Source organism: Convolutriloba macropyga, chromosome 1, assembly GCF_964194025.1.
Source record: "Convolutriloba macropyga chromosome 1, txConMacr16.3, whole genome shotgun sequence".
NCBI lineage: Eukaryota > Metazoa > Xenacoelomorpha > Acoela > Convolutidae > Convolutriloba > Convolutriloba macropyga.
The window spans coordinates 70,430,773-70,442,251 of record NC_134468.1 but is presented as its reverse complement, the minus strand read 5'-3'; the positions used below and the strand labels follow the sequence as shown (position 1 = coordinate 70,442,251).

The window sequence follows — 11,479 nt, the reverse complement described above, 5'->3', positions numbered from 1 at the left end:
CCTGAGAATTCCACTGGTCTTGGTACGTGACTATCAAAAACAAACGTACGACGAGCATAATTGGATTCTCACAGCATAGAGGGCAAGCTAGTAACTACTGTCTCACATGTATTAAAAAAAATCACAACGAAACAAAAAATTAATTAAAAAGAGGGTGAGTACTTATGTTATCTTGTCGCGATCTTTTCTAATTAATTTTATCATTCAATGAAGAATTCGATGAGAGAACTATGTTTTCTAACCAGAAAAAAGTGTTGTTAACCACTTTCTTGACAAAAATTAGTGTCACGAGTCAATAAGTGCTGAATGCAGACATGAGTGCAATCAGCACAGCCGTTATCAAAATCTGTCTTCTGTGCGGTAAATTTCAAAACAATTTTTTCATGTTTTCTGTGAGTTTCAAAAAACGAAAGAAACGGCATACTTTTCCTATCCAAAAACCTCATATAAAAACCTTTGTCCTGAATGCGCAATATGTACGATCAACCCAAGGACAATAGATTCATTAATAAACAAATACAGGTAAGCTAGAAAATTATTCTTTCAATTTTCTTTTTCAAGTTTTTCGGCAATGATTTTTTCTCAAAAAAACGTTCAGAATTACAGGGTAAACCGATTTTTTTTATTGTTCCTGTGTTTCAAAGAGTTATGTATATCTATCAGGCAACAATTAAATGAACGGAAGTGCTTAGATGGTCATTGCTGTTTTGGCACAACCAAATATTACCGATCCATATATGCACAAATCCACTAATAGGTTAAAACGGTTCCCTTCAAAAAATAAATATCCAATTTTGAAAATGTATACAATCATTTTAAAACAGCACAGTCATAACTATACAGTCAAATTTTTATTTTTGGTTTTCCCATCGTAGCCAAAAAAGAAACACCATATTCTAGCCATTAGAGACTACTTTTGAATTTTCTATAAGAACCAGAAAATGTAGCGCAGCCTGGAAAAGAAAGTTTATCTGGAAAAAATAGAAGGAAAACACGAAAATTAACGAGCAAAAGGAAAATAAGTACGATTAATTTATTTTAATAAATTACTTGTGATGAAATTGTTAATATGTTAAAACATTATAACCAAAAATTTTTTTTAATTAGGCAATTTTATTAAAAATTGAAACTAGGTGAAAGTTATAAGACAACAAGTAGTCAAAAGAAGAAACAAAAAAACTTTTTTAAGTTTCACGGTTTCCTTCAAGTTCATATTTTAAGTTGTTCAATGTTTTAAAATATCGTGGTAGTTCCACAGGTTTCCGATTTTATGAAAACAGAATTAAGTTATAAACTCTCTCTCGACTTAAAGAGCGGAGAAACCTAACTATTTATGAAAAGTAAAAGAAAAGAAAAACATCTTTATTTCTGCTGCTGGACCAAAAAATCGTTTTTTCTTCTTCAACTGCTTTGACTTTAAAGCCATATAATCTTTTGATACTTGCCTTGTACAGGTAGGCTCATTTTGATAAGCAGACCAATTGAGATGATACCCACTTTAATGAAAAAGCTATTGGAGTCCTTTCAATGTTATCAATACAAAAAATTGAGCGCAGTAGAAAAACTTTTTATAATTTTTTGCTGCAAAATTACTTTCCAGATCCATGTCTTACAAGTAATTAAGATTTCCAATTACCTCATAGTTCAAATAGTTAGCAATAAAACTTTGTAAGAACATCAGGAGAATAATTTGATAGAAGACGAAGAAAAGTATTATGGTTTTCAACACTATCTCGTTCTTCTCATCTGATGCCTCTTATCTGAGTTTAAAACAAATTTTCTCCAATAGATCTCAGAATGATTGAAACTTGAAATCAGCATAGTTCAGGGTTTCCCAGCTTGGGTGAGTTGATATACATTAAAATCAGTTATTATTTTAAAGAATAAAAATTACTGTGTTCTCAGTTTTGTAAGCCTTGAAAAGAATAAAAAGTTGTTTTTCGTTTTTTTAAATGTACAAATTTAAGAACTAAAAACATCGAACACAAGAATTATAAATAAGTTGGAAATAACTTCTATCCAAAAATACATCTTGAATTAATCTTCTCTTCCAATTCTTTATTTTATTTTATCGTCAACTATAAATTTTTGTTTGATGCTCATTGCGAACTTTAGTTTCTGTGAAGATCTGTTTTCATTGAAAAATAATTAAAAACTCAATTTATTTTTGATTTGGCAAGTTTGTTTCAACATGGGAGTTCTGAACTATTCGTTTTTCAAATAAAAAAAATGGCACTCGAGGTTGCTACGGAAAAACACCTCAATCTAAGCTTCGAAAAAGTGACAGCCAAAAAACTTTTTCGATTGAGCATAAAAAAAGTTTTTGACAAACTTGAGAAGTACACTATGGTACCAAAAAGCTACGTACACCTGAAGATTTTTTGAAAAGCAATACAAACATCAAATAAAATAACATTTTTAGTTCAAATTTGTTCTCTAATAACGCGTCCCTACACCTTTAGTTTTTTTAACGTCCACTTGACGTTTTGTAGAGTTTCTCACGACGTCTGCGTCAATTTCATTCCAAATTTCATAAACATAAAAGAACAAAGCGGTTTAACCATCTTTTCTGTTTAAGCGGAGAAAGTGAGAATGAAATTTATCTTTAAACTTCTAAATTTCACACCTTTTTCACGCCTTAGCGCAAATCTTGCTTATCAAGCACGAATCATGCTTTAAAAGCAGAAATCATGCTGTACTTACCTTTTTGGTACCATAGTATTTGTTGAAACATTCTGTGGTACAAATGGTCTCGCGCGAGCCGTCATGTTGCATGCATAATGTGATGACAGGTTTCAAAGAGGACGAATATGTTATCCAAATGATGCATAATGTTTGCCCAAAAAGATGACACAAGAGTGTTCACCAGAATTGATACAGAAAACGCACATTATTGTTCACCTATGGAAAATGTGTATATTAATCTTCACATTCTATCTAAAAACACGTAATTTTTGTCAAATAAATTTCGATTCATTGAGCAATAAAAAACCAGCTTATGCTAAATCTACAATAAAACATACAAATCTGCTTGTTTCCCCACATTTTGCTTATCCAAAGGGGTGTCTAGAAAATTAAGAACAAAATTAGAATTAGTTGAATGTTTCTCGCTGTCCCATTGGTCAGTTTTATATGCTTTGTTTGTAAAAAATTTTGAACATTTTTTCTGATAAATTACTGCGTAGCTGAGGTTCATATGAGGTTGCGCCCCTCCGTCCCCCGTCAGTGCGGCGCGGGAAGCTGCCGAGTGGAGCATCATCCAATGCACACCAATGATGATGGTCCACCGGACAACCAAATTCATTAGCCAATTCTTTTATTTGTAGCAAGTTTTAAGCCTTAGATTAAGATTGTGTGGTTTTGGGGAAAAAAGTCCCATAAAACCCACTAAATTTTAGATGGAAAAATAAAGCGCTTTTAGCGCGTTTGGCCACGCCTCGCTGGCCATGGCTACACCTTAGCAGCCTGTGGGACTTAGTAAGAAAACTGTCACAACCGCATAATTCAAAGATCCAAGACTGTGCCAAGCAATCAAATTTTCCCCATTAATATTTGAGCATTTAGCTTGAATTTTCCTTCTTAATGGTTCCGCTAGATGGGACCATTCAGCAAGAACTTGCTCTTTATAGCGTTAGGAACCAAATCTCTCACTCAAGAAAATTTAAATTTAGAAAAATTTGGTCATACGATCTGTGGTAAGATCTAATTTCTCGAAAAAAATAAGCTGGACGCTTTAGCACTCGCCAGATTTGACTTAAAGTCTCAATTTAATTAAAATGTACAAAAAATGTAACTCAACTCAATCAAACAATTTTTGAGAATGCATAAAAGTAGCTGAGATTATAGAAGAGTCCAATGTACAATAATACAAATAAGAGAGACAGTGCCATGTTGTAGTATAGATTGGAGCTGATGTGGAGAGAGTAGATGTAGCAAAGGAGAAAGAGAGCTGTGGCTAGGAGGAATGGAGTGCCTATGTTCGGGATCTTTGCTTTCTTCTCTTCTAGCATCTCCATGCGTAAACACCTGAAATGAGGACACTATCATGCAATATCATTTGAATTTCCACCTATCGAAATTCCTTCAGTTTTTTTACATCCCCCAACTTTTTTATTACAGTGCCCACCATGCCAATTTCGGACACTGTCTGGAAACATTCATTTATGTATATAGTTTAGTCATTTGTTTTGTTTTAATTTTTGGTAGCCGTATTCAAGAAAAATCTTTTACCAAGAGTCTTCTCAATAGCCGAAGAACGGACAAAAGGTTACTCTGGCGTTTAAACGAACATCACTATTTAATTATAGCTTTTGAAAACCAATCTAACTCTGTTGTGTTGGATTTCTTTTTGTGAAGTGAGTTTTACCTCTACAAATTTACTTTTGTCTAATTACTAGATCACCTGACAAAACGTTAATTACTAAAAAGAAAAAAGTGCGGGCCTATCTTACAAAAAAACCCTCGTTAACCCATATTAGCCATGAAAAGGCCATGCGTTGACTTAGGAAATAATGGGTATTCAAAGACGCGGGTAGCAGAATAAAAAATTTCGCGTCAAACTTATTTGAGCTCTCGACTAAGTAATTGGGAAAGTACATCCGCCTCATCTTTATCAGTTTTTTTCATCTACTTGATTCGCAATCTGCCGCAACCCCCAAACTGTATAGCAGTGAATAGATTAGCAGTATTCGGAAAGTTAAGCTTTCATCTCTTTCAATAATTGCTTAGTGTGTCATCTAGAGGTTTAAAAAAATAGGAGTTTTTTCACAACTGATTCTGAAAAGGTTGAAGAATTTAAACTTTTATTGAACAAACAACATGGAATTAATCTAATTTTTGAGAACCAAGTTCACATTATGTAAAGAAATTTAATTTCATATATGTAATTATTTTATCGTGCCGTTTTGTTTGTAAATGTATTTGTTCGCATTTGTATATGTAGATAGTGATTACCTCGCGAAAACTACGCCGACTTTTAAGAGTACCAAAACTGGAACTAATTTTAAAAGTGCCGAAACTGCCAATACCATTTTCGAAGCAACCAGGGCGAGTTGTGATAGCGTCGTATCAAATCCCACAAGCCGGTGAGGCATGGCAATGATCCGCAATTATCATTGTTTGCTATAAATTTATCTCACTCTTTTTTATCTTGTCCTAATAAATATTGAAATCCAAAATCTTACCATTTCATTGTAATTTAGTTAAAGTGATCTGATTGTTTTACACATTATCGGGTAAAAAACTTACGGAACTATTATAATCGACATAGCTGTATGTTGCCGTAAGGACTATTGAAAGACACATTACAAAATGCTTGGTGGTAGATGATTACGCTCAAGAGAGCCGCCGTTATAAAGAGCCAGCGTTGGAACGCTCCAAAATTTGATTTAACTTAAAATAAGCCAAATGCCGAAAGCAGTCTTTGATTACCCTAAACTGTCACTTAATTACCATAAAAAAATAGTTATTGGGGAAGATGAACTCTTGTTCGGTTGTGACAACTTCATATAAAGTCCCACGAGCCGTTGAGTCATGTCCTAAACAGCTGTTCAAGATTTGTTTCTTTGTTGTATATATTCTCAAGAATAACAGCTCCCATCGGAAGAAAAAATAATATTTTCAAAAGTATTTGCTGAAAGTGATAGGAAGAAGCAAGCTGGCAAAAAAATTCTTGTCGCGACATATGTTGCAAAAAAAAACAAAATTAACATATTGAGAACAAAAAATAAAGCTCATAAAATTCTCTTTGAATTACTGTTGTATCATCATCATCATCAGCTTCTGAAATAAATACTTTTTGCCTACTAAAGTTCAGTTAACGAAAAAATGACAAATCGTGTTCTTGTTTGCTTTTGTGTAACACTCACGTTGTTAAATCAAACTTGATATGTTGCTGCTAATGGTGATAAAATGTCAAACTTAATTATCATATAAAAACTTATTGACTTTCTGAAGCAGAAACGCTTTGAGATAGAAAAATTTTTAGGGAACCAAAAAAGAGAAAAAAAATAGAAGAAGACAAAAAAGAAAAACAAAGAGGAAACAATTCGAAAAAAAAACAACCGATCATGAATTGGTTTAGGTAGTCACTAAACTTTTCTCTGCCTGAATCTTCATTTTATAATCGTTAAAGCTTAACTAAACAACTTTTCTCTTAATGAGATCGTCTTAAGTAGCAAACGTTTTCAATACATCAAGTGGTTTTCATCATTTTTTATCCTTAAGCTTTCTTATATTCATGTTTACCGTAAAAACGGTAGGCTTTATGTAAACAATGAAAAAAGTAAGTGTATTACATGCATTAAAAATTTTTACCAAAGTCGAATTCGCACAATCAAGGATATCGAAATTTGCTTTTCAAAAGGTTTTAAATTATCTCTTAGTTGCCTCAATAAACGTATCACATCGTTCAGTTTTACCGTATATAATACATAGGAGCAACAATAATCCCATTTTCCTGATAAAATAGAAGTTGCTTACTGATGGCAAATAGAAAAACGTAAACAACAATTCCGACTTTTTTGCTCGCAAAACGGGATAATAATACTAACGCGATTAAATTTGCTCGGTTTGAAAAGTGGCAATTTGACAGTGACAGCCTAACCTATTGTAAATGTTAGACACCGATAAGTTGAAGATGTGAAATCTAAACATTGGGCACTGGAATTTATAGGTAAATGAATCCAGAAATTCATCATAGATTTTGAAATTATAGATATAAAAATTAACAAAATTTAGATGGAGCAATTATTGGGGACAAAATCTTTGTGTGCTCTGGTATAAAATACATTAAGGATTTTGTTTGACACAACAACAGTAGAAATAAACAAGGCGACTCGGTAATGTGCGATCGCACATAAGGTTCCAACCCCGCTCATCCACAATTTTGGCTTGATTGTCTACCAAATGAGGAACATAGAAAAACCCAAAAATTCAAGTATTTTTAAAAAAAAAATTGGTGTATGAACGAAAAGAGTGTCTCCAAAGCAAATAACTCAGTGGAGTAAAAAATGATGCATTAAATTATTGAGATATGCCAATATTAAGAAAGCGAGTCAAGACGGACGGCAAAATCTAACAACAACAGCAAACATTAATTACATCAAAACCTTTATATCCGTTTTAAAAAACAAAACTTAATAACAAAGTCATAATATAGTCAGATAAAACTGAAACTAACGAAATAACTTAAAATTCGCCAGAAAAGATATGAAACCAGTCCATGATAAGGCTTGGTAACAGTTAGACAATAAAGAACACAAACAGTAAAATTGGAAAATTCGCTTATAATTATTAAAAACATTTAAATTCAAAGTAATGAAAACCATTAGAAATCAACTAAAATATCTCATAGGGTTACAATTACCAATGCTTCCCTAGAAGGGGATCAACAACTGGAGTAAAAATGGCACCTTAGATTGATGAGATGTGCAAATATTCAGATAGCGATTCAAGACAGCAAAATCAAACAACAGCAACAACAAAAATTAATTACATCAAAAATTTCATGTCCGTTTTAAAAAACAAAACTTAATAACAAAGCCAAAATACCGTCAGATAAAACTGATATTAAACAAATAACTTGTATTTCACCAGAAAAGATAAGGGAGTGGTCAATAAAAAGGCTTGGTAACAATTAGACAATAAAGAACAAAAACAGTAAAGTTGAAAAATTCGCTTAATTTTTTTTAAAACAACTAATTTCGAAATAATGAAAACCATTAGAAATCAAATAAAATATCCCATAGGTGTAAGATTACCAATTCTTCCATAGAAGGAATTAAGAGCTGCCGGTATTCAATTTTTCACGCGGTTACAAAAAGAACATTTATACAACAAACGAAAACTCAAATAAAACTTGGCAGAAAACGCTTTCGAAACCGTAAAGCCATACTATGGCCTTCAAAATGTGTTCAATTGCATTTTCTGCAACTCCCAATAATGTATTATGTGACCTCTTATTAATGAAGCTAGGTAACAAGTAGACAAAATGGATACAAGACGCAAAAATAAGTAACACTTTAATTTTTTTTTCGAAAAAAAATATTTCCGAAGACATGAACGCCATTAATTACAGAATAAAAAAATTAATTGGGTTTGTATATTCTTCCAAAAGAAGCACGTGAGAATTACAATTTTCCAGAATATCTCTTATGTCTACAAAAAGAAGGTCAAACATGACAAAAATCAATAATTAATTTACTTTTTTTTCGTGTCGAAGCCAGTAAAGTCAACGAAATCTTTAAAAACATTAGATTGTGTGACAGTAATCCCCTTTTGAAACCTTCCTTTGACAACAATAATTTAATAATTGACTTGTATTTAACGAGACTAGATAACAACCAGAAAAAAGAACAAAATTGCGAAGTTAAAAAGTGTGTTTTTTTTTAATTTGGAAAACAATTGTTTTCAGAGTCATAAAAGCTATCAGCTGTCTACTAAAATCAGAATGTCGTCTCATCGATTCTTCCATGAAAAGGAAATGAAACCCGTTCATTTTACAGTAAAATTTCATACGACTGAAAAGACAAAGTAAAAACCGCAGTTAAAGACAATTTAAAAAAATCAATTAAATTTTTCAAGAAAGTGGTGTCGAAGCCGTTAAAATCAAAATCTATATCTTCAAGCATTTTAATATTATCAATTGTGCCTTATTTTGAAAGCAAATAATGTGATATATGAACTGTCAATAACGTGATAATGTGACAAAACTTGAAAACGTGAAAAATGGGCAGATACATAAAAATTAAGAAAATTTGAAATATAGTTGTATCAAAGCCAGTAGCCATAACTTAAGGCGTAAAACCGCAATAAAGATTGAATTCGATTTCAATAGAAAGAAGAAGCGTTCTTTCATTGCGGACAAAAAGCTACAAGTTGACCAAAGAAAAAGAAAAACAGAAGCAAAAGTTCAATATGTCATTATTTATTTGAAAATCAAATAATTTTAAAAGTAAAAACGACCATAAACTTTCAAGTAATCAACTAGATACAATAATGTGGAGCTATTTAGGAACCAATTGGAACTATCATTAGTGAGCTTTTTTTGAAATGTTCTGTTATTTAATTATTGTAGAGATCGATTTTTTTTTGAAGAAGACCGACTGTTTACAATCCGAATTATTTTTGGACTATACCAGTCCAAGATTGGTCCAAAACTAGCCCTTCTAATGCTGTTTGATCTTTAAGAACATTTAATTATTCGAATGTTATAGATATTGATTTTTTGTTAGTTAAAAAAATCAAAAATAGATGCTGCGTGTTTGATAATCAACGAATAAATTTAGCAAAAAACGGCGAAGTTTTCGTTACAGAGCACTCTCAACGGAATTTGAAGTAAAAAAGCCCCCTTTTGAGTCTACAAAAATTGTGTTAGTAGTGTTTTGGTCTGTACTTCCTGTAAATTTAATCAAAATAGACCAAAGAAACTTATTTCGTGCTGTTTTTGAGGAAAAAGTCTTAATTTTGAAATATTTAGCCAGAATTTTTGATTAAAAAAAAATAGCCTACAATATTCTTTGCATTTTTTTGTTTTTACAAATAAAAATCAACATCACTTTAACAAAAATTAACAAATTTTAGCAAAATTGGCGAAGTTTTATTCAAAAAATTCGGAAAAAGTGAATAAAATCTCGCCGGAATTCACACAATTTTCTCAAAATTTAAACCTCGATAACTCCTTGTAAAAAAACGAAAATTAAAAAAATCTTTTTAATTCTATATTCTACGCTGGACAAGCTTTCTAATGATACCAGTCTCAACTCTCTACGATGAATATATCGATCGGCCAAAATTGACTGAAGAAAAAAAACCCGTTTGAGTATATAGTTCCTTCCCCCTCAAGAGGGGTCGGAACAATGAATTCTTGTATCTTGGGAACATCAACCGGAAGTGCTTAAAAATTTTGTAATGTTCCGTATTTTCTGGTAACTTATTAGGACACCTTGCATTCAAAATTTTGTGTCATGAAAGAAGTGTTGTATATAATTTAAAAAGATCAACTATAACTCATTAAGAAGGCGAAATATGCCATGATATATTTGATATAAAGATAATGTTCAAGAGTATTTCTGTGAATATAAATTGATATAAACTACATACATCTAACGGAAGACAAAATGTCAACAAATTCGATATTACAAGAGCAATCTCATAGTTTCTCGAATTTGTTGACATTTTGTCAACAATCATTATCTATATATCTATAAGAATGATTGTCATTATTGATAGTCATTATTGATGTAATAATATGATTATATAATAATGATAAGAATTAATAAAGATAATAATCATTATCTATATATCTATAATCAAGAGCAATCATTATCTATATATCGATATATCACTTTACTAGTTTCTTTCCAACAATGTTACACTCCAAATATGTAAAATCAAACTTTGAACAATCATTTTATTGTTCCAGTAAAAGCTAAGCTGTTTCGCCAAAAAGGCTTTTGATTTTTTTATATCGCAACTTTTCACTCGAAAATATTTATAATTCAATAGACAATTCGCTAAAATATTTCTTTGTTTTATTGTTACCTGTCCTGTGAATTGCAGTCGACTGGCGGGTTCTCGACCAGGTCTTTGGGAGGAGGCCAATGTCGAAACCTTCTCGCAGGTGGGAAACGTCTGTTCCCACTACTAGTGTTACTCATTCTGATAACACCCTCCCGTCTCCACACAGGCAGCAGGGGTGATATTAGTAAACAAACAGTATTATGGAATAAATAAACTGTGGAATCATGGAATCACACGTCATGCTTATTGTTCATATCTCCGTTTACAGCGCAGGAAAAAATGAGGAAAAGGGGGAGCACGTTTAAGGAAATTGTTCACGTGCTTCTTATTCATAATTCAGACACAAATTTTGTTTAATCTAACCACCATGCTTGCAGAAGAGCATACACTGTTCCATAAAAATGAATGGAAAACGCATTTTATTCACTGAATAGACGAAAACAGTGGTCATCTATATAAACAAAGGATTCACGCTACTAAAGAAAAACAGTAATAAACAGGGAAAATTTCAAAATTGCACAATTTTTTTTAGCTGAATCGCCTACTAATTCAACTTAAATTTGTAAACCAAAAAGGTAATAAGGCTGGGGACGCGATTACTGGAAGTGATCAGATACAGCAGTCATAAACGCAGAACTAAAAAAAAGGAGGATCTGCAAAGTGCTGAAAACAATCTTACGGACTACTGAAAGAATTTACTGTCCCTACGTATTTGGAAAGAAAGGGGAAAATATCTCCCGGGTCGAGGTTTGGCGGTGAATTTTCGTAAGAGATGCGGTGAAATGCGGTGAAAAAAAAGTTTTCACAGCGTATTTCTTACATCTTTGCGCTGAATGCGGTGAATCGCGGTGAATTATTTATTTTAACCGCGTTCTTAGTATGAGAATTCTTACTATGAGTAATCTTACAAAAAATGCACCTTACTTACACGCGTTCGAACCTCTTACCTCCTGCATGC

At 32.2% G+C, this 11,479-nt stretch overlaps 1 protein-coding gene across 1 annotated transcript; it reads right to left on the bottom strand.

The window, feature by feature from the left end:
- Positions 1-3,777: 3,777 nt before the first annotated feature.
- On the bottom strand, positions 3,778-10,906 carry LOC142351043 (uncharacterized). Its single transcript, XM_075403106.1, has 2 exons — positions 10,543-10,906; positions 3,778-4,026 (listed from the first exon to the last, which is right to left on the bottom strand). The coding sequence occupies exons 1-2, from the start codon at positions 10,656-10,658 to the stop codon at positions 3,804-3,806; spliced, it is 339 nt and encodes a 112-aa protein (XP_075259221.1). The 5' UTR covers positions 10,659-10,906; the 3' UTR covers positions 3,778-3,803.
- Positions 10,907-11,479: the final 573 nt, after the last annotated feature.